The sequence below is a fragment of the Triturus cristatus genome, chromosome 4_1 (assembly GCF_964204655.1).
Source record: "Triturus cristatus chromosome 4_1, aTriCri1.1, whole genome shotgun sequence".
NCBI classification, from domain to species: Eukaryota; Metazoa; Chordata; class Amphibia; order Caudata; family Salamandridae; genus Triturus; species Triturus cristatus.
In genome coordinates this window covers 1,223,772,244-1,223,798,712 of record NC_140585.1, presented here as the reverse complement: position 1 = coordinate 1,223,798,712, position 26,469 = coordinate 1,223,772,244, and the positions used below count along the sequence as shown (strand labels likewise).

The following is a 26,469-nucleotide window of genomic DNA, read 5'->3' as shown; positions in this document are numbered from 1 at the left end:
CGCGGCACTAGACACTGAATTCATACGGTTCACTTTGCCCTGGCCAAAGTTCAGGAATTACACTGTACCACGGCACTGATGCTCCAACATTTGGAGAAAGCTTTCAATTCCATGGACTGCACCTCTCTTTAGGAGGCGCTGACTAAAATGGGACTGGGACCCAGGTTCCAAGACTAAGTTGGTGCACTGTATGCTGGGCCGCAAGGGCGGGTGCAGGTGAACAGCGTACTCTCCCCCAACGTTCCTAGTTGCCAAGGCACCAGACAGGAATGCCCTCTGTGGTCCCTTCTTTTCGCCCTTGCCATGGAACCCTAGGCCTTGTTCAGTAGCGCTAACTTGTATACGGAAGTGGTGGGGTGCGGGAGGGAGAGCACAATAAACAACAAAAATAATTTTAAATAAAGAAAATTGGACTTGTCTGCTCCGACGGCTGCCGTCTTACTACCGATCCCCGTGTGAATGCTATTCCCAGCATTTTAGCAGCCCTGGGTTGGTCTAGGTGCCTTGGTTCGGCACTCAGACATAGCCTGTGTTGGTTTCTCCACCCAGCTGTACAACACAGCTTGGTGGACAAAGGCCAAGTGCGCATGACGGTTTGGCCAGCCCCAGAGGGGCGGCTAAACCGTCATGAGCACTTGGCAGTGCCCACCACTCCCCCCTCCTCCCTGGTGCTGCAACTGCAGCATCAGCGTAGGTGGCCAAGCCCCTCCCTCGGCTCGCAGTTGCAGCCTGCAGGACTAAAAATGAAACGATAATTAAAATGTTTTAACACAATTTTATTTTTGTCCTTTGCCCTTGCTGGCTTTCAGCAGGGGGGCAACATTCCTTCGCCTTAACGGAGGAGCTGCCCCTGGCCTCGTTGTTATGATCTGATGCCCAGGTTTGAGGGTTTGACTGGGGGATGGCACCGGAGGACAAAATAGCCCTCTATGACGACGATGTCCTTCTGTTTATGATCTGTCCTGCGGAAACAGGATCCCACCTTCCTTCTATTCCTGACGCCTTTGGGAAAGCATCACAGCTCACAGTGAACTGGCCCAAATCTCTGCTGATCCCTCTTAAGGGGGTTAAAGCTGATGAGACTTGGCATGCGGACCTGCCGATCCGTTGTCTAAGCTTTTGTTGCCTGGGGATTTACATGACGTGGGACCCGAGGCTGGCCTGGAGCCTCAACCTTAGCCCCCTTACCTGGGCCATCCAGGCGGACCTCGACAGATGTAACAAATGTCCGCTTAATTAGCTGGCAGAGTGGCTTTGTATAAAATTATGGTCCTCTCACCTCCTTGATGTCCTCCAGAATTTCCCCTTCCCTGTATCCAGCCAGTGGTTTGCTACCATAACCTCCTAAGCACGGAATTTTCTCTGGGACAATAAAGCCCCCAGTATCTCCTTCGACAAATATATCCATTCTACATACAAGGGGGGCATGGCAATGGCCTATATCCGCCTTTACTATTGGGCAGCGAATATGTCTCTTTACATCGAGAGCAAATACCACGCGGTAGGTTACCACGCAGACGTTACATCGTCCGCGTTGTTACCACGCATGGCTTTACATCGCAAGTCGTTTCTATGACTTGCACTAGATGGCGCGCTGGACTTAGGAATAGTATAAATTACTATTCCTACTCCAGTTAGCGCAACAGCAGGGAATGTGTTCGATTTGAAATCCAACACATTCCCTGGTGTTGCGCGCCATCTAGCGCAAGTAGTTGAAACGACTTGCGATGTAATGCCATGCTTGGTAACAACGCGGACGATAAAACGTCCGCGTTGTAACCTACCCGCGTGGTATTACCCGCGTTGAAACCGCTGTTTCCCTTGGGCAGCATATACCGTTTTACGACCTGATAAATGGAGGGTGGCCCACTCAGCCTTTAGACTAGCGGTCTCCCTGATCCGTTTTGTCTATCTTATGGGCGTGCTCTATGGTGCACCGATCCCCCTGCTAGCTCTCGGAGATCACCAAAGTGGCTTTCACGACCTGGAGGGCTGCTCTGCGATGAATGAGATGGGATCAGGGGTGACCCCAGAAACTTCAAAGTGTACCGGCAGATGACTGGACAACAGGGGCACCAGACTGAAGGGGTTCAAGGGATGGGAAACTATTGGCATCTCTCGACTGGGGGACATCTGGGAGGGCAACCACATGAAGTACTTCCAGGACCTCCAAATATCGTTCTTCCTCCATAAATCACAGTTCTTTTGTTACCTTTAACTCTGCCAGGCACTTTCTGGATACCGGGCAGCAATGGCCGGACCCCCTGACACCAACCCCTTGGAGGTCAAGCTCTTTATGGTCCCACTGGCTGAAGGGAGTAGCTCTCAGGACTACAAGGCCTTGATCAATCACTCCCCCTGTGCATTGTCACACTCGAGGGAGCAATGGGAGGGGTGGTTAGGCCAGTTGAAGGAGATGGAGTGAAGAGAAGGATGTATGGCACCCCAAAACCTGGCCACTTCTGCCCGGTTATGTCTCATCCAGTTGAAATTTCTCCATTGTAACTACCACACCCCAGGTGCCTGTGGAAAGCTCAGAGGCTCCTCAACCCAGCCTGCTCTAGATGTGGAGGGGATTCAGGGGACTTCTACCATATGGTCTGGAAATGTCCCATTATCCACAAATATCGAGTGTCTATTTTTGCGTCTCTATCTCAGGTACAGGCCCAGGACCTCAATGCACCCCACAAGGTCAAGTTGTTGGGTTTAGTAGATGACCTTGGGGGCCCTAGAGGAGACCACACGTTAGTGGGGCTGGGTACACTACTGGCAAAAAAGGACTTGGCCAGATGTTTGAAGTCATCAATAGCCCGATGTTGAAGGAGTGGAGAGTGGACATGGACTGCTCCGCAAGGTTAGAGGGGCTAATAGACTGGGCCCGAGGGTGCCTGTGGTAACACTTGAAGATATGGGGAAAATGGTGGTCATATTATGGATTAAATACTGGGTCTACGTGTTTTCCAGTGGGTGAGTGGGTTGAATGTGGGTATTGTCCGAGAATGTATACATGATCCATAGAGCGGATTGTCATTGTGTGTGTTGCCCTGTACTTCCAAATAAACTCTTGTAATAAAAATAATCAGCTTACTAATCCTCTCCCTAATGATCTTGTGTATCATATTCACACATTGTTGGCAAGGCACAATATCATGATCCAGTAGGAGGTAATGTAAGCACCAGGAATGTCCCTTCAACTGCACTATGGCATCACACTTAATGCAGAACTTAAAAGAACATTTGTGAGAGAAAGACATAAATGAACTGTATATTTTACCTGAACAAAATACTCAAAAAGTAGTAGAATATGTTGGAAAACATGCTAGGTTAGAAAACGACGGTGCTGAAATGAAAAACGCATGTGTAGCAAGCTCTTATTATGAATTATGAAGTGGAAAAGGGAACTGAACTAAAACTGATTTTCTGATGCTGAGCTTTTAAGAAGACAACAGCTTACTCTATAAACAAAACTTATAGAAGCAGTTACCTTTTTCATGGGTGCTGCAGCTTAGGCTTTTTTTCTTTATTTCATGTTGTTCAAAAAGGGATATTAAAAAGGATTTTGTTGTATGATTAAATATCAAATAAAAAAATAAGAGTTTCATAAGAACAGTCTGGAATCAATGAATTATTGGGAGATTGTGAACCTGGGGGTTGTGTACTACTGGATAAATATTGTTTAAGGGTAAATAATGTTTTCTCACCTATCATGAGGTCTGTTTTGGAGATGTGCTGTTAGTTTTGTGTACCAGGCTCTAAACTGTTGGAAATAATCTTGCAGAGTATTGAAGTTGGCCTGGTCTATTGATGCGTCTGCGCTGGAGTCAGTACCAAATAGGAGTGTATGGAGTAATTATGACTGAATTCAGAAAACATTATGTTTATACGGTTCCAGTGTTTTGGCTCTCTTTGATTAGCAAATAATGCAAACTGATGTCTCTGTGATGTATGTGCAGCCTCTTCTCCTCCTTTGTACGGTGAGGTGGGGGAAAGGAGGATAGAAGAGTGATTGATTGATCCAGACAGAAAGGGGTGACCACATTCCTCAGGAAAGCAGCTCTGGTTCACTTTAGTGATAAAAAGTGGTGAAGGTGGCTTGATGCTCAGTGCTTGCAGCTTATGGACATGCCTGGCTAACCTAATGGCAACTAGAAAAAACTTTTTAAGGAATAAAAGCCTTAAGGAACAACTTTGAAGTGACTCAAACAGAGCTCCGATCAAAAAGTAAGAACAAGGCTCAAATGTAACTATGGCATAACAAAAGCAGTGGAAGTAAACATACTGGTCAGACCTTTCATGAATAGTGAAAAAATGAAGGACTTGCGAAGGAACGGTTCATCCAGGAGGCAAAAAAAAGCGAACAAGGCTGCCAGACACCCCTTCACCATACCTATGGCACATCCTTTCTAGGCCATGGAAAGTGTGAACTTGAGAATGTCAGACAGCAGTGTTTTCAAGGGAGCAATCTGGTGACCTGCACACCAAGCGATAAACCTGTATCACCTCCCAGAGTAAACAGATTTTGTGGAGGAACGACAAGCAAATAAGATCATATCCACCACATCATCAGGCAGTTGGAAGGCAGCCAAATATCCCAGTTCAATCGCCACACATGGGGAGGAGATGTGGCATAACGACCAGAGCTGCTGTATTTGGAATGGGGAACCAGGTTTAAGTTCTGGTGTCAGCTCAACAACCTGTGATTCTGAGCAAATCATTTAATCATCCACTGCCTTAAAAAAAATTAATCCGACCTTGTGTAATCTGGTGCTTATATATAGTGCTCAAATGCTTGGTGCCAAGTTTGCACTATATTTAAAACTGCAAAAAAATAGAGATGTATGCTCTGGAAATTCAGGTAGGGACCTGCCCCTCAACCTGGGAGAGAAGAGGATCCCTGAGATGAAAACGAAGCATGGGATACTCAGATAGAGGTGCACAAGGTCTGCGTACTACACCATTCTCGACCAATCTGGAGCCACGAAGATGACTTGGGCCCGTTCCAGGCAGATCTTCCTCAGAACCAAAGGAATAAGGGGTGTGTAAGGAACCGCAACACGTCAACAAGGCTCTTTGGACCGGATTCCGTAAGGCACAGAACTTCAGGCAAAGTGAACTGGAACAAGTGGAAAAGAGATCCACATGGACATGCCACATTGATCGAAAATGCTCTTCACAACCTCTGAGTTGAGTCGCCACTTGTGGTTAGCAAGAATTCGCCGACTCAGGTCATCAACTCTGGTGTTTAACGATCCCGCCAGATGATTCGCCATCAACCAAATCCCTTGCTTTTGCTCCCAGCGCCGCAGACTCTGAGCTTCAAAACAGAGAGACTAAGACCCTAATCCCCCCTGCTTGCTGACATACTGTATTACAGACATATGTTCTGTCAAGATCTGGACTGACCGACCACAAAGGGAAACGAGGAATGCCTTGAACACTAGGCCAATCCCCTCAGTTCGAGCAGACTGGTGTGGAAACTGCTCTTCTGGAGACCAGAACCCTACTATCTCCAGCTCCTCTAACTGAGCCCTCCACCCTAGAGTGGAGGCGTCCATCATTACCATGGCTGGATGGGGATGTAAGGCCATTTCGCTGGGAAAAAAAAGAGAGGTAGGGACTTAAAATAAAACTCCTGTAGGAAATAATGTCAATTTAAATTAAATTATTTAAAATTGATAAAAATATAAATTCATATAATAATAATCATAATAATAATAATATACAAATAGAACACAACAATTATTATTTAAAAATTAAATAATATATCTGCGCAATTTTTATATTTTTAACCTTCCATTTTTAACTAATTTAACTAATTTAATTTAATTTAGCATTATTTCCCATGGGGTTTTATTTTTGGCGCCTACCTCTATTATTTTCTATGGAAGGGTATTGCAGAACCAGTGGTTGGCCATGCGTAGTGCTGGACTTACTACAAAAGTAAGTTACCACAAAAGTGCAGTTTGTGAATAACGAAAATTAATCTAAATTAATGTTAAAAAAATATTAAAATGGTGCACTTGTATTATTAAATGATTAAATAATACATCTGTACCATGTTTATGTTTTTTACATTAATTTATATTTTTAATTACTTTACAAAATGTAATTTAATTTATTTCCTATTTGTTTTATTTTCAGTTCCTTCCTCCATTGTTTTCAATGGGAGGGTATGTAGTACCAGTAGTTGCCCATGGGTCGTGCTGGGCTGGACTTACTACAACAGTTTAAGTTACCACAAAAGTACAGTTTGTGAATCAGGCCCTGAGACACAAAAGCGGTAAGCTCTGACATCAGCAACGGTGTAAGGGGTGCAGGGGGAATTACTGACGGTGGCACCGCAGGCCGGGAGGGTCTCGGCAGGGCCGGATTTATTGTCAAGAGTGACATCATTTGGACAAACTGGGACAAACACGAGGCAATTTTTGCGAAGGTAAGTCATGGTGATGGGAACCCGTATGGCAACCCCATATGACTCACAGAGTCTCATCGCGTGCCTGAATATCTCAACAATGGCGTTGAGATAAGGCACTAGATCAGCTACGGAAGTCTGGGTATGGCAGAGGTGGAACTAGACCCATCCCAGAGTTGGCCTGAAGTGGAGGTAATGGTGCCGGGATCCCAAGTTGTGCAGGTGGCAATGGTTCCTGCTGGACCAGAGCCTCAACCAATTCTGGCTCTAAAGAGGAGTCCAAGAGAGGCCGGAGTGATTTACCCATTCTGTGTGGGCTCCCATACCTCTTCTTCTTTTCGTGTTTTCGGGAGGAGGATCTAGACTCCAACAAAACTGGAGACATCCAGTGGGGTCTGGACTTGCGCCTACCTCTAGTGCCCTTGACCCTGGCCAATAAGAGCTTAGCTTCCCTCTCTTTACTGACCTTTGGGTGCATGATCGGGCATGACTCGTAAGATTTGGAGTTGTGGTCAGAGCCCAAGCATCACAGACAGATTTTGTGGAGATTGGTAATCAACAGATGTCCCTCATATTTGCCACAAGGCCTAAACCCTCACCTCTTGGGAGGGGACATGGCTTTTGCAGTTGTAAAATTTTAGGAAGATTTATGACAGAATTTCTGTAGAGAAGTAAGCTCCAGTATCTTGTCAACGGTGCGGAGAAAAGGGAACTGACAGGTACAACTGTGGGGGAGCTTTATGGGGTTGGCGACATGTCAGGGACAGTACTTCCAGTGTCAGAGGAAGACGTGCCCCCCTCCCATCACAGAACAGCTATGGAGAAAGGTTTCCAAAATTTGGGATATGCCTCAACATTAGTATGGCACCTGGGGGAGTAGTCACGAGGTGAGACATCTGAAGGTTCAAGTCTCCCTCAGAAATATATATATAGTGTAAATTTACCAAACAACAACAACTAGATACGCTCTGAAAACGATTTTAAGAAAGTGAGGATGAAGGGCTGATTTCTGTTTTAGGGAGTGGCATTTGAGAAAGGTTAGCGTGCATAACATTTGCAATAAGCATTTTGTTTCCCTTTGATAGAGCTCGTGGGCTTCAGACACTACTGCCAGTAGCTTTCAATTTTCATGTGATTATTTTAGCAAAATTGAGAACTAAAACGGCACACTTTTAACTGAAAAGAAAATGAAAAATGTATTCATTTAATTGGGTAAAGAAATAAAACTGAATTAAGAGAAAAAAAACATTAAAAAACAATAAAACGACTTAGAAAAGCACAAACAGTGCTGAAGATGAAAATAAACGTTATTGTAGTTAAATAAGTGTCTCAGAAGGAAAAACGGATACAAAGATCTTGAAAACTCACATACTGCACTGAGACCTGATTCTTTAAAATTATGTACAAAACAATCCTGCCAAGCAGACGACACTGGAGCCTAGCAGCATCTCTTTTACAGACCTTTAAACATGATCTTCCCTTGATATCACACATCATCTATCCCAAGGTATTTCAAACTGAGCAATCAACTGTCAATCCTATACTGTAGAAAATGAGAAACAAGAATATTGAATATGTTTAAAATGCCAGCTTACTGATCGCTGCCACAAACTCATCGAACAGGTTGTAAGGAATGACGGGATCTGGGAGTTCCCGAAAGAACAACTTCACAGCTCCTGTTATCACGTGTATGTCGTCCCATTCACTGTGGTCCAAATTCAGTTTTTCTTCTATAGAGCGACCCAAAGGATAAAGAGAAGAGAGCAAGGGAATTAATACGCTAGTAAAACTCAGTCAGTCATCTCTATGTCTCTATGAGAATAAGACACCTATGTGCTTCTGTACTTCTAGGCTAGGGTTACCACATGGCTGACACTTGATTCTGGTAAGCTAACCAAAATATTTTTAGCAAAATTATCAACAGCTTCTGGCGTCATAAGACTAGAGAAACACGATCTTATGCGGTCTGAGATCCAGTCATGAACTATATACCAAGTTTAAAAATTGGAAGGCAGAGAAGCAATGGTTTGCTGTTCAATAATTAACAAGGAAAACATTTTTGCATAATAAAGCGTCACCGGACACAAAACAAACACAAGCAAGAGCACATAACCAAATTAGTAAAAGCAATGCAGAAGCTGTGAAGTAGTCCACCTGCCTCTGATACCAAAATAATACACTGACACCATTGACTGAACAGATATGAAAATCATCAGATCCACGGAGCGTCTTTAATATCAGTTGCAACAATCTCATACATCAAGATGGAATGAAACACATTTTACACAAAGCTTTGAAAGACATATAGCTGCAAGAGGATATTTAGAGCGCCACCCAATGAATTGATTTCATTTTTAGGCTGCTAAACCACAGCAGGGACCCAGTATATTTGTGGTTTGGACATTGAGAATCGAGACAGCACAGGGTGAGAAGAGGTGGTAGCATGTGAATGAACCATAGTAGGTTAGAGAACGCAAACTGCTCCGAAATCTACCCTGAAGCAATAAGAGCTATGACCAGTTATCACTGAGGTACCTAGATCGAGCCCAACCAAAACACAAACAAACGCTCATTATATTTGGCCCTATTCTAGATGGAGCTTACAATTAGCACGCACTGTATTAAAACAACGTATATCTTATTTATGCTATGTTATGGCTATTTGTATAGTGCACAACTCACCCAGAAGGGTACCCTGGTGCTGAAGGAGGAGCAGTATGATCTGAGCCAGGGTCGGGGCTAGGTGAAGAGCCAGGTCTTCAAGTTCTTGCGGAGTTCAAGAACTGTGGAGAAGGCTCTGATGTGTGGTGGCTGGTCATTCCAGGCTTTAGGCACAATGTAGAAGGCCCAATACCCAGATCTCGTTCTCCGTATGCAGGGGAGGGGGGTCAGTAGGGGTCCAACTGAGTCGATTTATCTGCAAGTTTATGCAGTTGCTGAGGTACATGGATCAATGTTGTGCAAGGCTTTGTATGTGTGCGTGAGGAGTTTGAAGTGTGCTCATTTGAGGATTTGGAGCCAGTGGAGCTCTTTCAGGTGCCGGTTTATGTTGGTGCAGGGTTGGAGGCTCAGAGCTCGCTGAGTTTTGTATGGCCTGGAGTCTTGTGGTCAGTTGAGCATTGAATCCAATATATAGTGTGTTGATTTAGTCCCGCGTGCTGGTGATGAGGGCTTGGGTGACGGTTCTATGAGTGTTGGTGGGGAGCCGTTTGAAGATCTTCTTGAGCATCTTGAGTGTGTGTAAGGAGACTGCATTCACTTGGCCAGTCATTGTGGGTTAGTTGTTGATTCCTATTCTGAGGTTCTTTGTGTGGGTCGCCAGGATGTGTGTAGGTCTGAGTTTGGCAGGTCACCAGGTAGAGTCCCAGAGCGAGGTGTATGTGCCAAAGATTGCTACTTCTGTCTTGCAGCCGCGGCCCGTGGAGGGAGTTCCGTGGGGCGGTAAGGCGGGGCGGGGAGGGGCAGGGTGGGGGGTTCTAAAAACCGGAATATGGATAATTGCAGGTCAGTAAATATTTAAATAAATAAAACGAATTTCCTAGCGCGCGCTGCATCGCATTTTGCGATGCAGCGCGCGATACGAAATTCGTTTTGTTTATTTACTCTCAATAAATATATACCCAAAAGGTACTCTCCCCTGAGAGTACCTTTTAGGTATATATACACCATATCTTTGCCGGGGCAGGCAGAAGAGAAAGACTTCCATGCTGACACACTAACGCGAAACGCTGAGGTTCCTGCATGCAGACACTCCAGCTAGCAGTGGTCTGACATCCCTCGCGGGGTATCTGTCTCGAGACCAAGACAGGGTCCCACAGTCTCTCACTTCAGGTAACGGGGTTGACTTCAGCCTAGAGGGATTCTTGGCTCTACACCTACATACATGCTAGGTACACTTAGGTACATCTAGTTTGGGTTGCATCGTAGGAGTGCACATTATTATTATTATTGACATGTATTTATATGCTTGCATATATTCATTGTTTTAACACTATGGTGGGAATCTACCATCCTTTTACCCTAGTTGTGCTTGTAAATCATTTATATCAGTTTCTGTCTTATGGTTGTTTCAGCACACCTGTTTTACACTAGAATGACGCTGGTTCAATAAATCCTTATTGGAAAACGTCCCCACCGTTTATTCTTTGTACTTTCTGAGACAAAGTGCGCACGAGTGACTGAGTGAAAAGTACTGTACTGTTTCCACGATCCTTGATGGGACAGGGTTGTCTTGTTCGATAGTTGTCAGGAACTATTCTCTCCTTGGTAAGAGAAGCTTACAGTGGCACTGTGAGCTAGCTGCAGAAAGATCCATTAGGATGAGGGCAGTGGTGTCACCACTGCCCATGATCATTTGGATGTCATCCGTTGGGGCGATTAGGGTGGTCTCTGTACTGTGGTTGGGCATGAATCCAGATTGGGTGATGTCAAGGAGATAGCTATAATGATTGATTCATTCGGAGTGGGGGTGAAAGTTGCACTGATGGGGTCCAGCCCTTTAATGAAGATGTGGTTTGGGCAGGGTTTTGAGTGTGCTTCAGAGCATACGGACTGCATGGTTATGTAATATTAATGGATACTTGATATAGCGCAACGACTCGCACACAGAGGGGCATCTCGGCGCTGAGGTAACAGAGAGGTCAGGAAGCAGCCGTTAGAACAGTCAGGCTTTGAGATTTTTTTAAACACATGAAAAATCAGGCATGACCTAATAAAGAGGGGAAGCTTGGTCCAATGGTAAGGAGCAAGATATGTGAATGCCCAACCACCATACTTAGATGTGCGAATACGCCGGGGACAAAGAAGAAGTTTACTCCTTGATCTGAGGTTTCTATCAGGCAGATAAGGAACCAGTTTGTCCTGTAGGTATTTGTGTCCATTTCCTGACAGGGCTCTGTACGTTAGGCAGAGGAGTTTAAAAATTGCTCTTTTCTTTATGGCGAGCTAATGCAGGCATTTGAGCAGAGGGTCATATCAGTTTCTTGAGTGGTGATGGTGGACCAGGTGATCAGGGTGGTCCTCTGGGTATTGGTAGAGATAGGCAAGAGAGCTGCGAGATTTGAGGGGTCCGGTTGGGGCTCCAAGTTTTTGGAGACGCGGGTGATCTTGTTGCTGAAGTATAGGGACAGCTGGGTACAGAGAATGTTATGCTTGTGGAACTTGCTGCTGGAGAGGTGAAGTCTTTCACTATGGCAAAGATTACCTTGGTTCTGTTGGTTCTGCTTTCAATGCGGTCGGTGAGTGGAGAGTGTCTGGAGGCTCTGATTTTCCGATGGTGCCATCCGAGGGCGGATCTGTTGGGTGCTCATGTCTGTGTTGTTTTGGCCTTATCTCAATTTAAAATCAAGTTGCTTGAAGTGGAGTTTAGGAAGCCTCAGCTCTTCTGTGTATTAGCTAGCGTGTTGTCTGGTTTTCGTGGCTTTTTTGGCTGTGACTGAAGCCAGGTTATCTGTGCTGCAGTGATCCAGGTATTGAAGTTAAAGAAGGATTCAGGGAGGTTGTTGTTGTGTTGAGTTGAGGCCAGTGATGTAGGAATTGTTAAAGACCAGGATACTTTTGACATCTTGTTTTAGTCCTGTCGTGAAGATTAGGTGATGCTGTTCCTTTGCATATAATTATGTACATTGAGTACTTGTACACTGCAAATTCAGCTGAAAAGTAACAAAGTGTTGTACATGGTGGAGGTGGTGCTTATGATTCTTTATGTGGATACAGGTAGAAGAGTTGCATTTCAAACTATGTCTGATGTTAGGAATGTGGAAGGTGCAACCGCTTGTCGTGGTGTGCCTTTGGTTAATTTCTGAAGTGAAAGAGTAACGTGTAAGATGAATCTTTGACAATATGCAGTTCCTACGTGCGTAACAGAAGACTTGTCTTCTAATTTTCAGTTTCTTTCACTTCTTGGTCACTATTGTGGCAATGTCAAAGGTAAATGTGAGGCATTGGCTACCTGAAATCTTAGTCTTATTTGCCAGGTAAGTTAGGATGGTGGACATTACTGTCTTAAGTCAATGGCACAAGTGGGGAAACAACAGGAGCCAGAGAAGTTGTAGAAAGAAGGATGTGATCAAATTATCCTTGACCATTCCCTTGATGTGTTCGGCAGCCACATGAAGAATGTTCCTCAATGGTACAAATTGGAATCTTGCATTTCGGCAAACAAGATATTACTATTATCCAGGTGGGACAGAGCCAATGCTTGAAGGCTGTTCCAAAGTCGGCTTCCTGATGACATGTCTTGAATCTACTCAGCAGTAAAAGCTCATCCTACATTAGATATTGAGTCCTTGAAGATGAGACTGATGTAGAAGCTGTGATCTGGTGCAGTCCTGGTGCTAGGGTGTGAAGAACAAGTTAATTACCTTCAGCTGTGCCTTTACTGGAAGAGGCTCTATCTAACCACAGATTCCTCACCTTGTGAATACCTCCAGGCACCAGACTAGATACCGAGATTTTTTAATAGCAATTCCCTCATGGGATGGCAGGTAGCATTGTGTGGCTCCATGTTGCATCCCTCCTGCCCCTCGTGTGATGTCAGGGCCACTATATCTGTACAACTTCTGTGTGCCAAATTCAGCTTCTTTCTGATCTATGTCCTCACCATCTGACACAAAGCCCATAGAAATCAGAATTTGTCAGTGTGTTGCTCTCTAGACTGGACTGGAATGGACTGTGTGTGGAGGGTAGGCGGTGAAGAATCTGCAGTTAGAAAGTCTCTACTAGAAAAGGCATTACCGCAGGTAAGTAACGTGTTCTTCTGATAAAGACTTCTAACTGCAAATTCCCCACCTTGTGAATAGATATCAATGCAATATCTCCCCAGGTGGTGTGTCTGTGGAATGACTCAGACCAGGAAATCTTGCAAGACAGACCTGGTAAAGTGCCCATTCTGCCAGACATAGCTATCCAGGCAGTACTGTTTCTTGAACGAGTGAAGGGACATCAACCTAGAAGCCTGGAAGCTATCCAAGACTAGCACCCCGTGCGAGTACTAGATTTTGATACTTGGATAAGGAAAGACCAAAGAGTAGAATGTCGGACATCTGTAAAGGCTGAATGTCATGTCCAGAGCAATAGACACCAAATTTACCCCCAGCTTCCCACATATAGAGTTTTGAGGAAAGTATGCCTGGCTGCCAGAATTACATAAACAACTTCGGGAGGGAGATGGAAAGCCATCAACTGTCGCCGTTCAATCTCCACACATGGAGGTACAGGTTGTGCCATTCAAATGCAGTATCCGATGCTGCTGTTGTGACAGGCGGTCCTCCCAGAGGAGCAATCAAAGTGAGGGGCAGATGCTCATGGTCAGAAGTTTACAGTATCCATACTCTCCTCACCCAGTACGGGGCCACTAGGACTGCTTGACCCAGTTCTTTATTGATCTTTTTCAGCCCTCTAAGTCGGAGGAGCAAGGAAGGAGATGCATACATCAGTCCCGAGCACTAGTCGAGGCGAAAGGGGTCTTTGAGTCAAAATCCTTGTGGGAACTCCAATGCACAAAACCTTGGACGCTGCACATTATCTATGGTGACCAATAGATCATACCAGGGTTCTCCACATTGTTGGAGGATGCCCTGCACCACCTATGAGTGCTACTACCATTTGTGACCCACTAGGCAGTGTCAGCTGAGTTTGTCCACCCTGGCATTTAAAGATCCTGCCAAGTGTTGGGTGATCAGGGAGATTCCCGGAGCTTTCAGTCACTTCCACAGACTTAGGTCCACTGGTAAGGCCAGAAGTTAGCACAGAGAACTGAAAGTGCTCCTGACCTACCTGAAACAACATGTAACATCTGTGGGATTGCAGTACGGGGATATGAAAATAAGTGACCTGTAAATTCAACGCCCCATCTAGTCTCCTGGATACATGGTAGACAGTTGTCTTGGCTGGTATCCCCTCCCAAGGACCCAAATAAAGTAAAGTTGCCTGGGTAACTGCAGAACAGGCAGACCTAGGTCTAGAGAGCAGGCAGTGGCTTTGCTCGCTTTATATCTTTCCAAGGCTGAATCGTCTTCGCTCCAAAGAGCCTAGAGCCAACAAAGCGCATGTCCATTAAAGATTGCTGGACGTCATTGGAGAAGCCAGTGGAGCGAATCCAAGTATGGTGCCTAAGCACCATACTGGTCCCGACTGCCCTATCCAGATAGTCAGCAGTGTCAAGACCTGAGCATATAAAATACTTTGCTGTGTATTGGCCATTTCGTATAAGAGTTTGTAGGAATAGCTGAATGCCCTCAGGAATGCCCGGCAACATGTTAGCAACTCTATCCCACAATGCGTATGGAGACAGGTAATGTTGACTGACCGGAAAGTCTAGTAGAAGAGGAAAACATAATTTTGGTGAATGTTCTAATGCATTTGGATTCTCATACAGATGGGGTGGTCGGAAATACATTTGGATGAATTCTGCTCGTAAACACCTGCACTAGTAGGCTTTCTGAAGTCAGATGTTGCAAGTGGAAATCTGGGGCTCTGGGGACAGGTCTATGCTGTCTTGCTATGTGATGTTGACGGGGGGGGGCAAGATCCTGGTTTTGACCAAGTGCCCATCAGTACGTCAGAAAGAACTTCATTAAAGAGTAGAAGAGGTTCTTGATTTAAAACCTAAAACCTCTGCCACTCTCCTGATTACAGTGCGACGGAGGTAGACTCCTCGGTTGCCACTGCAGAATTGGGTGTGTAAAGCACAATGCCTGGAGGAGTATCCAGGTAAATGGCATCTTGAATATCCTAAAAAAGATACTCATCGTCATAAAGGTCATCAATCATCAATTATTGGGATATTTCAGGGTACAAATGTGAGTAAAGGTGTGTTGTATGACCTCTGTGGCGCTTGCAGATGATTCTAGAAGCCTAGCAAAACTACTGAATACACTTCCAGCATTGGTGCAGGCACTGAGGCTTGGACTGGTGGTGTTGGTTGTGACGCCGTAGTCAGCATCAGATGTTGCACCAGAGTTGGCGAGCCAAGCTAGAGTAAAGGACCTTCCTCAAGTCGAGGTCTAGCCGTGCAATCAGTATCAGGGACAGATCCGCTAGCAGTAATCCTATTGGAGGCACCAAAGATCTAATTCATGGGCAGTCACAGATCATGGGACTGATGTGGCATTGCTGAAGGGCTGGAAAAATTTGAGTGCATCAGGAGCAGGGTCAGGTTCTGTTCCAAAATGTAAGAACGGCTCTGTAGCCTGAAAATACCCGGGGAGTAATGTGACTGTGAATGGTGGGAGTGGTGGGAGGAAGCAGAGCCATGTTTGAACTTCTAATGTTTTCTGGATTTCTTAGAATTACCTGAGCTTCGTGACTTTAATGACGATCACTCACAATATCGGACTCAAGAGCCAGAGGGTTTCCATGCCCTTGACTGGGCCTGGGTCTTACTCAACTTCTTTCGAGTTTCGCAATGGCAAGTCCGGCTTTGCGGATGGCCATATGTTTAATCTTTACACAGCAGTCGCACACTGCTAAGACATGTGTGGAGCTGAGACACCAGAGACAGTTACCATGAGTGTCAGTCACAACATCCTGCCATGACAGTCCCTGCATGGTTTAAAATATGTGGTGTTAGGAGGAGACATCCCAGCAAACTGAGAAAATGTAGATGAAAAAGAATTCTGTCAAACTGACAGGATAAGATTGAGCTCTAGGTCTGTATCAGAAGGTGCGGAACGAAAGGAACAGATGTGGGCGCCTTAAGGTGGTACAGATATATATAGCAGTCCCAACGTCACATCTAGGGTGGGACAGATTTGTTTCTTGATATGGTCTGGGAAAAGCTTAATCTTGTCAAACATTCAAACATAATTTTTCAAAGTGCCCATAGGGCTACTGCCCATCCATATGCATTCAGGACATCATACTCAATTACAATGCACCACCGTGGGAAGTGAATGGCAAGATGGCAGACATGATGTGAATCTTCCCAGCTCTTTCCTGCCCAAACAGTAACCCTTCAAAAATCCTACACCATCATTGGCTTCAGAATCTGTTGCCTACAGAGGAGAAAACCTGGAAGACCTACGAGTGTGCTGCTGTTGCTCAAAGGGCTTTGCATGCCATGCTATGGAATTGCTGACAAGGGCCTTGAGACCTCCACGATGCAGCTGAATTTACGATGGAAGCCGGACAAGCATGAGCCCGTCTTTGGTGCTGTGGGGATCCCTGGAGGCTCCCCTTGATCCTGGGTGCCCCTCGAGGGGCAAAATTAGAGCAAGTTGCGTCACTCAGCTAGAGACTGACTTCTGGCATGTACTGGGCATCTGTGTAACTGCAGATGGTGACCTGTTTGGGGGAAAATATAAGCAGGTTTTCCATTCTGGCATTGCAGACTTTGTCCCACCAAAAGCAATGAGGAAGAAGAAGACACTAGGGCCCAACTGGTGGAAAACGGATGCAGCTTGGGTCACTAATATGGAGTGGTTGTTCAGTAGATCTCTGCAACCTATTGGGATCTTTGAAGCCAAATGCAGGGCACAATGATTGGTTTTCAGTGTATTCTGTCACAACAGGCAGGTGAGAGTTCCTGCCATACTGATTGTACAGGCTATCACTGTGGATTCTTATCAGTATGCATTATTGTCTGTGGCAGAGCACTATGCTTGCCCACACTGATTTAGCTTGCACTGCAAGACTGATGCATCTGTGGCGGCTATAAACTGCTCTCTTTGAGATCGGCAGGGTGGTCCCTCCTGCGGACCTGTGTGTACTTTGTAACTACAGCAGGCTCCCTTAACTGGAGGACACTAGTGGGCGGTTCGGTGTATTGACTGTCACTAAAACATAAAAAATGAGTAAAGATAAAGTAACCAAACCTATTCAGGCCAATAAAATAATGCAATACACAACTCCAAATGGCCTCCCTGGGTGTAAAAAAGTGCACAAGAGATGAAACCTAAACACCGATTCTTGAACCATCATCACCAGAGCTCCTAAAAACTATAACTGATTCACAACAGGCGGTGAAGAATAAAATTGACACGATTAAGGTGGAAATGACCCTTATCAGGGCAGACCTGGGGAAGCTTGCAGATCAGACTAAGACGAATACATATAAACTACAGAAAGGCACGAGAGACATCTTGGAAAAGCGAACGATGATCAGGCTCCAGGAAACTGAGTACTGGAGGAGAGGATGGAACAGGCTGAGGGCCGCTCACGACATAGTAACCTGCTTATCTTGGGCTTTCTGTAAAGGACAGAAGGCCAACAAGCTGAACTCCTCATGGAAAATTGTATAATGAAGAATATGAAACCTAAAGGCCTATCAAATACCTCAGCAGAATGGGCCCACAGAATCCTGACTCTGCCATTAAGGCCTGGGATCCCCCCACCCACCATCTCGAGAGCCATGGTAGTGCACTTCTTAAACTGTTGAGACAAGGAAGCTATCTTACAACGAGCATGCAAAAGTAGGACATCACAGTATGAGGGCCTAACGATCCAGGTCTGTCCAGACTACACATATCGAGAGCATAATAGGAAATCCTTTAGAGCTGTTTCGAACAAATTACGTGAAGAAAGTCTGAAGTAGATATTACTCTTACCCTCCAAATCGAAAGTGATCAAGGAAAAATGTATTTTTTTTATGGTAGCTGCGATAGCATAGGACTGGCTCCAGGGCTGGCAGAAGTGATAAGAGATTCAAAGTACTGGATACACAAATGGAGAAGGACTGGCAAATTTAAAAAAACAATGGTGCAAAACGGCACCCATTCCGTTGGAACATGTGGTGGTGAAGTGTGATGGAACGTTGAGTAAAAGTGATATTAGACAAGATGATGAAGACTATGCCATTGCATCTCTCAATATCGAGAAAGCTTTTGATACCATCTGTTGAAAATGTATGTTTAGGATGCTTGAGAAGATGAACTTTGGCCCATACATAATACAGTGGATCAGGCTTTATACCTACCCTTTGGTGAGGGTAAAAATGGGAGAGACTGTCTCTGAGAGATGGGAGTTTTAACGTGGTACACGACAGGGGTGTCCCTTGTTACCCATGCTGTTTGCTTTAATCATGCAGCCGCTGGCACAAGGTGCTTAGAAAGAGAAATAGCTCAGATGGGCATTAAAATGTCATACTCACAAAAAGAGGCACTGTTCCCGAGCGAATCAGGTCGAGGAGTGACCAGGATCCACATATGAAAAATGAAGGGATAGAGGAAATTAGGTCAGGGATGAAGTGCTCTGGGTGGCGGGGGAGACACAATATTGTCTCTTGTTGCCCTCACACACCCCGGAGGATGTCATGCTTCATCATCGGGCGTATGCTCCTCGTCAGGCCGGCGGTGCAATGCCCTGCGGGTCCGACGAAGGGTCTCTTTGGCGGAGATCTTTTAGAGAACTGCCGATGGGTGCATGCGGGTGTGTGGGAGGGGAGTCCCAGAAAGGTCGGTGCAAGCTAGTGTGTGTGAGGTGAGTTAAAAATACCTAAGGAGTACCGGACAAATGGTGATTTAATAAAGAGGTACCCTTGGTATGTTTAAAAAGCCCGTAGGTAGGTCGTTATCAGTAGAGACGTACCCTACTTTTACATCCTTCCAAAGATCCACAAAGGGGTCTCCCCCTGCCCAGGTCGCCCCATCGTTTCAGGGATCGGATCTCTTCTGGAGCCCCTCAGCCAATTCTGTGACTTCTTCTTGCGCCCTTTGGTTCAAGCATCACCCGCATACCTGCAGGACACCCGGGACGTCCTCAACCTTATCCAAACCATCAACGAGGAAAACACCGAAAACATCGACCTACTGCTCACACTCGATGTCGAAGCACTGTACACTAATATACCACAGGCTGCAACCATCGAGGTGATTAGCAATCTCCTTCAAGAGTCTGAGCTTCCCACTAACACCCCGGCAGCCTTCATTTCAGCACTTATTGCATTGGCACTCACCAATAACTTCTTTATGTATAAGACAACCATTTACCATCAGGTACAAGGTACCAGTATGGGCAGCACCTTCGCGCCGAGCCTGGCAGGCCTGTACATGTCCCATTTTGAAGCAACTCACATCTTTGCGGACACTAACCCCTTCTGTCAACACCTGGTGACCTGGAAACGTTATATTGACGATATTCTGGTCCTATGGAGGGGCCCCGTAACCTTGACCAAGGACTTCCACGAATGGATCAACAATCAAGATCCTCACCTCCGCTTCAGCATGACAACCAGCAAGGAAAGGATCGCTTTCCTGGATCTATCCATCAATCTTGAGAATGGAGTACTACACACCAACACCTACAAAAAAGATACGGATTGTAATAGTCTCCTGAGCTTCAAAAGCCATCACCCCAAAGCCCTTAGGGAAAATCTCCCCTACGGGCAGTTCTTAAGGATTAGGCGCAATTGCAGCAAAACACAGGACTTTGAACTGCAAGCCAATTCTTTGGCGGAAAATCTGAAAGAGAGACATTACCCTCAACATGTGATCAAGCAGGCCAAGAAACGGGCTAGAAATAATACCCGTGACGGCCTCCTGGAAACAAGGGAGCCGAAAATCAATGACCTGATCAGATGTGTAACTACCTTTACTCCGCTCTCGAACCAACTTAAGAAAATCATCAATCGCAATTGGCGGATTCTAAACAGCGATACCTTGAATATTCCAGCACCCCGATTTGCTTTCAAAAGGACGGAGAACTTGAGGGACCAACTTGTCAAAACAAGACCTCGACCTACACAGATGACCAGAGAAAACACTCTCTGGAACCTTCCAGCTGTCAGAGGCCACTATCCATGTGGTTCATGTGGTGCGTGTGCCTCCACCCAACACACCAAAGTATTACAGTTGGGCAATATTAGATGGGAACAATGCAAGCACACCAATTGTAACACCATGAATTGCGTATATCTGATTTCATGCCCCTGTACCCTCTACTATGTAGGGATGACGACCAGAGCGATCAAGAAAAGGATTAGTGAACATAAAAGTAAGATCAGACGAGCACGCTCAGCCACGAAGTTGACCAACCACTTCTTGGAAAAAGGCCACTCTTGTGAAACTATCCAATGGACCATCCTGGAAGCAAATTCCCATTGGAGTAGCGATTCACTCTTCAGACAAGAACAACGCTGGGTCCATCGCTTACATACCGATACACTTGGCCTGAATGATGACATCCCTTGGTCAGAACTATAGGGCTGACCTACGGGACATGTAGCCTGTTTAGGACCCGTCTCATTTGCATAATTATTTTTCTGATCTGGTGGCTACTCGCATCTCTTAGAGCTGATTGAATGGCACACCTACACACCACCTGAGACCCTATCAGCAACAAGCAGCCTGTTTAGGACCTGTCTCATTTGCTTAATTATTTTTCCTGATCCGGTGGCTATTCGCATCTCTTAGAACTGATTGAATGGCACACCTAAACACCACTTGAGACCCTATCGGCAACATGAGGGGAGTGACCGTGCGACCCCTCCTCCCTACACCATCACTACCAGCCTTACCCCCCAACCGAGGTAGGCTGCACACTGTCTGTTGCCAACTACCTTTGTCGAGAGCTCTATCACATGCTATTGATATTATGCCTCACTTCCTGTATAACCACTACGTAGTGCATGTACCTCGGTAGGTTGAACACTTTTTAAACGAAATAATGGTGATACCATCGTGCCTCCAAGTAATTCACACTGAACACCTTCTCTCCACGCATGCACAGATCCAGCTCGCTAACTTCAACGCATGCGCGAGCCTACACGGGCTTGTCTCACACACCACGCATGGGCAATTCGCTCGCTTGTGACGCTGTACCTCGCGCTTCCACCGGAAGCGGGCACCTCCCCACTCTCACAGGTCCTGCCCCCTTAAATACAGTGAGTGTGTATTCTTCAACCTACCTACGAGCAGGCGTCTGGACCGGGCAGGTTTCCAGTGCCGTCACCTGAGTAACCCGTGAGTACTTTTCAGGTTCACCACCCGCCTCTGCATCCGAAGTAAGTCTCGATTCTGCGAGTGCTGGTTTGTTGTAATTATGACTAATGCTGTACATATAATTTGTTTTCTCCCCTACTCGGGCTCTGCTGCTTTGGAACCCGGTACTTTTTCCGCCTACAGCCCTAGAAGGTGTGGGCATCCAACGCCATTAGTCTCATGGAGTAACTCTGACTCCGTTGCTAGGTAAGCACGCACTCCCAACCTATTTGGTAGGCCCCGCTATCTGCGTGTATGGATCCCTCTGATACTTGCAGACTCTCGCACTTGCGAGTGTGACAACAGCCCTGTGTTGTAGCTGCGATGTGGTTGCCTGGAGTGGGCTTGGCCGGCCTCTGTTACGGAGCCATCCCGGCTTGATTCTCAGAGCCCCCACCTCCCTCTGGCACACCCTCTGACAGCCAACGCGGTGATCTGTGAACGCGAACTTGTTATATCATCTTGTAGCCTCCCTATGCCTCCATAATATGTGAACTGCCTGTGCTTTCGGTAACTGGTGCTAGATACGGAGACAATGACGCTCCGCTGTCACAAATGAAAGAGCAGGCATTGTTTTAACCCATGTTCTCTCTCCTCTTTGCTTCTCTCTATTTTAGGTCAGCTTCAAAAATAAGGGGGCATAACTTACTCCTTTATTCACTCACTACTTATTTAGGAGGTATATACCTATTTTCCCCCTCCTGATCAGCGATAGGGATAATTCTACCCTACCCGCTGTATTTTGTCTGTGCACCTTCTACACTTCACCTTCACCCCTGGTCCTGATGAAACGCCAAGGATCACTTTGACCACCCAAGGCGTGAAACATGTCGACCTCTTTTTAAAGTTATCTAGACACATTACTTCTCTACTGATAACGACCTACCTACGGGCTTTTTAAACATACCAAGGGTACCTCTTTATTAAATCACCATTTGTCCAGTACTCCTTAGGTATTTTTAACTCACCTCACACACACTAGCTTGCACCGACCTTTCTGGGACTCCCCTCCCACACACCCGCATGCACCCATCGGCAGTTCTCTAAAAGATCTCCGCCAAAGATACCCTTCGGGGTCCCGTAGGGCATTGCACCGCCGGCCCGACGAGGAGCATACGCCCGATGATGAAGTATGACATCCTCCGGGGTGTGTGAGGGCAACAAGAGACAATATTGTGTCTCCCCCGCCACCCAGAGCACTTCATCCCTGACCTAATTTCCTCTATCCCTTCATTTTTCATATGTGGATCCTGGTCACTCCTCGACCTGATTCGCTCGGGAACAGTGCCTCTTTTTGTGAGTACCTCATCGATTCTTTTGGAGCATAGGCACTGGACCATTATCAAGCTCCTGGCCCCCCCCCCCCTCTCTTTTTGACACATTAAAATGTCATGTCACTACACGCGATCAACACACTTGTTTATATGAAGGACACTGTTTTCTGGACTCAACACTAATTGGCCCAAATCTTGCTTGTTTCCAATAGAAGCAATGGCCTGATGCACAACGGAACACCTCTTGGATTTTATGTCAGAATGGCAACATGGATCTCTAAAGTATCTCAGGATACATGCAGCTTATTTCCAAGATGAGGAATTTAGTTAAAGTTTGGAAAATCATGCTAAATATGACCTTATGGTCCCATTTTGAAGGCGGCTTCTCTTGTCATTGATAAATAGAGTGTCCCTTGTTAAAATGATACTACTCCTCTGATGTTTGTATGCACTCCAGGGAATGAAGAGTTCACTTCTAAAGTCGATATTCCAAAAGACTGACAAGGAACTTGCAACTTAGTTATGGGGAAAAGGTGCACCAGACTTAAGCTTTCTAAGTTTAAATTGCCATATGAGCAAGAAAGAATAGCTCTGCCTGACTTTGAATGTTACTATCAGGTTGCCCAATTACAATTTATTTAACAATGGATAGATAAGGTCCATAACTGAATAATAAAAAAACATTTGTGGTAGAATCCAAAATATGAGGTGACCCTAATTTTCAAAGGTTAAAACATAAGGGGGAGGTTTCAGGCTGGATGGGTGGAGGTTGCTATACTTTGTGTGACATATACAAAGGTGACACGCTTATAATGTTTTAGGAGGCCGAGCAAAAGTTTGCCTGTTACTTTTTTACCTTTGCCGGAATTGTGAGGATGGCAAGGCTTACCTGGGAAGGATTTTCTTGGCGCAACACCCCCATCTCTTCTCTTCCCTCCGAATCCAATATTATCTACAGTCTCACTGGCCTTACTTACAGTGACATTCTTTGTATCATGCACTTACTAAGCCCTGCTGTGTGACCGCGAGACACAATAACTGTCCATTAAGGACAAATGGGAATACGACACTGGAATACCATTTACTGTCTGAATGGGAAAAGGTACCGTCATACCATATGACAGTGTCCAGTAATGCTTGTTCCTGTCTGACCCAATTTAAAATGATATGTATGGCGCACCTCAACCTGCCCCACTAAAAAAAAATATCTCCGTCTAGGTTGAGGGAATGGTCACAATTCCAATTGTGGAATGCAGATTTCTCACATATAGTCTGCACTTGTTCAGGGGTGATAGGATTTGGAAACACATGACAGCAGCCTTGATGGCGATGCTACCAGGGGCAGTGACTCACTTCATGACCTGAGACATATGGTCTAGTAGGTTTACATGAACAAAAAAAAGGAAGAGCAAAAATCGTTATAAAGTCAAGGCTCCCTTGTTGCTACTGGCAAAGCTGAATATAAGGATTCACTTGTTACAACTGAAAGGCTCCTCCACAGTCATGTGTAGAAAGGATGCAAAGAATAAGTTACGTACCTTCTGTAGCAGTTTATCTGGTAGAGACTATCTTGCCGCAGATTTCTTACCTTAGAATATTCCCTAGACATGACCAGACTGGATCCAGAATTTTTTTGCAATCCCTCTGGGCACCGGAAGATGACGTTGTTCGGCTCTGCGTAGCGTTGCTGATGTCGTCCATGCTGGAAGTGACATGTGTGGTGCCTATATAGGTGCCAACCTATCGGGCTGACCTCAGTTCTTGACTGTTTTTTCTGCACCAGCAGCATTGAGCTAACCTGAGGAGGAATAACTAGGTGAGGTCTCTGTAGTCTAAAATTACTAACAGTCTGCAGAACAGGGAGAATGGGAGGGTCGGTAAGGAATCTGTGGCTAGACAGAGTCTCTACCAGATAAGACATTACCGGAGGTAAGCAACTTGTTCATCGGATAGAGACTTCTAGCCGCAAATTCCGTAACTTAGAATAGATACCAAAGCAATTTTTTCCCAGAGTTGGGTTTGCGGACTATTCAGACTAAAAAGTCCTAGAGGACCGAATGTGCAAAATGCCCATCCCTGCACACTGGCTGTCTAGGCAGTAGTGTTTGGCAAACATATGTAGTGATGCCTATGTGGCAGCCTGCAAGATCTCCAGAACTGGGACTCCTCAAGCTAACGCAGAGGTTGCTGCTTTAGCTCTGGTGGAATGAGCCCTCAAGCCCTCAGAGGTTTTTTCTTGACCATTGCGTATCAGATCCTAATACAGAGAATAATCCATTGAGAGAAAGGTTATTTTCTGTAATGGCATCCCCTTCTTTGACCTCAAAAACGCATGAAAGAGTTGATCGTCAACCCAGAATTCTTTTGTACTATCTATGCAGAATGACAACGCTGTTTTGGGATCCAGGCGATGGAGTCTCTCCTCTTTCTTGGTCCGATGAGGGACAGGGAAAAAGGTAGGCAATGTGATGTCCTGCCTAACTTTTAAAAAAGATACTCAAGATTTAAGCACCAGCTTGTCTGGGAAGAAGGAAGTGTACGGGTGGGTTCATGGATAGCGCCTGCAATTCGCTAACCCTCCTGGCAGATGTGGTTGCCAGAAGGAAGATGATTTTGATGGTCATAGCCTTAGAGGGCAGCTGTGCATGAGGAAGTTGAGGACTAAAGTCAGAGCCCATTCGGACATAATGAAGAACGCAGGAGGAATCATGTGTCACAACAGGTGACTTGAACAGGGAAGGTCTGTCTGGCAACCACAGGAAGGCGGTAATGGCAGTATCGTACCCCTTAACTGTGCACAGAGAAAAGCATTGCTGGGCGAAGGATAGAACAAACAGCTGAACTTCAGACAAGGGTGCAGACAAAGGATCAACAGATCTATTTACACGCAAAGCCACATCTTTGTCCCATCGGTAGGCGTAAATCTTTTTTGTAGAGAGACGCCTGTCTGCTAAGATGATCACACATTTCGAGAAGGAGGTCAAACACTCCTGACTGTCGCCGTTTAAATTCCATGCATTTAGGTAGAAATTGAACAGGTTAGGGTGCAGAACCATACCCTGCTGCTGCGACAGAAGATCCTCCTGAAAGTGCAGCCTAATTGTATGACAGATGCTCATGCTCTTGAGTTCGGGATACCAGCCTTTTCTTGCACAGTCCGGGTCCACTAAGATAACGCGGGCCCGGTTGTGCTTAATCTTCTTGAGAGCTCTGGAATGGAGTGGTATTAGTACAGGAGTCCGGAGCTCCACTCAAGACGAAATGTGTCTCTGAGCAAGAGCCGCCTTGGAAACTCCAGCATGCAGAAGTGTTGTCATTGTGTGTTCTCGGCGGTGACAAATAGATCTAACCAAGGTTCTCTCCAATCTCTGAAGAGGCCTTGAACCACCTCCAGAAGGAGAAACCATTTATGATCTGTAAGGCATCATGGCTGAGTTTGTCTGCTCTGGCATTCAGAGAACGGATCAGAGATTGAACCACCAGGAAAATGTTCTGACGTTCAAGCCACGTCAAGAGATGCAGGGTCTCTTGACACAGGTTTCCTGACCCCACACAGCCCTGCTTGTTACGAAATCACATGGCGGGGGTATTGTCTGTGAAAATGTGAACCAGCCTTCAATTGATGGAAGGAAGGAAGGCTCTTAATGCCAATCAGATCGCTCTCTGTTCCAACAGGTTGATGTGGAGCTGAGACTCCACCGGACACCAGAGTCCTCTTACCTCCACCTCTTCCAGATGCCCACCCCAACCCCGAAGTGAAGCATCTCATCTGTCCACTGTGAGCTCTGGATGGGCAAGATAGAGGGGTCTGCCACTGACCCAGTCACGACCCGTGAGCCACAGCTGCAGAGCCTTTGCAGTCCCCCTC

At 45.8% G+C, this 26,469-nt stretch overlaps 1 protein-coding gene across 11 annotated transcripts in view; it reads right to left on the bottom strand.

Moving 5' to 3' along the window:
• The window catches only part of ARHGAP9 (Rho GTPase activating protein 9), a 921,400-nt gene that overhangs the window by 199,330 nt on the left and 695,601 nt on the right, over positions 1-26,469 (bottom strand). For all 11 annotated transcript variants that reach the window (XM_085654614.1, XM_085654612.1, XM_085654615.1 and 8 more), the window contains one exon: positions 8,008-8,142. In XM_085654614.1, the coding sequence (XP_085510740.1) occupies positions 8,008-8,142 (135 nt within the window). The remainder of the gene's footprint in view (positions 1-8,007; positions 8,143-26,469) is intronic.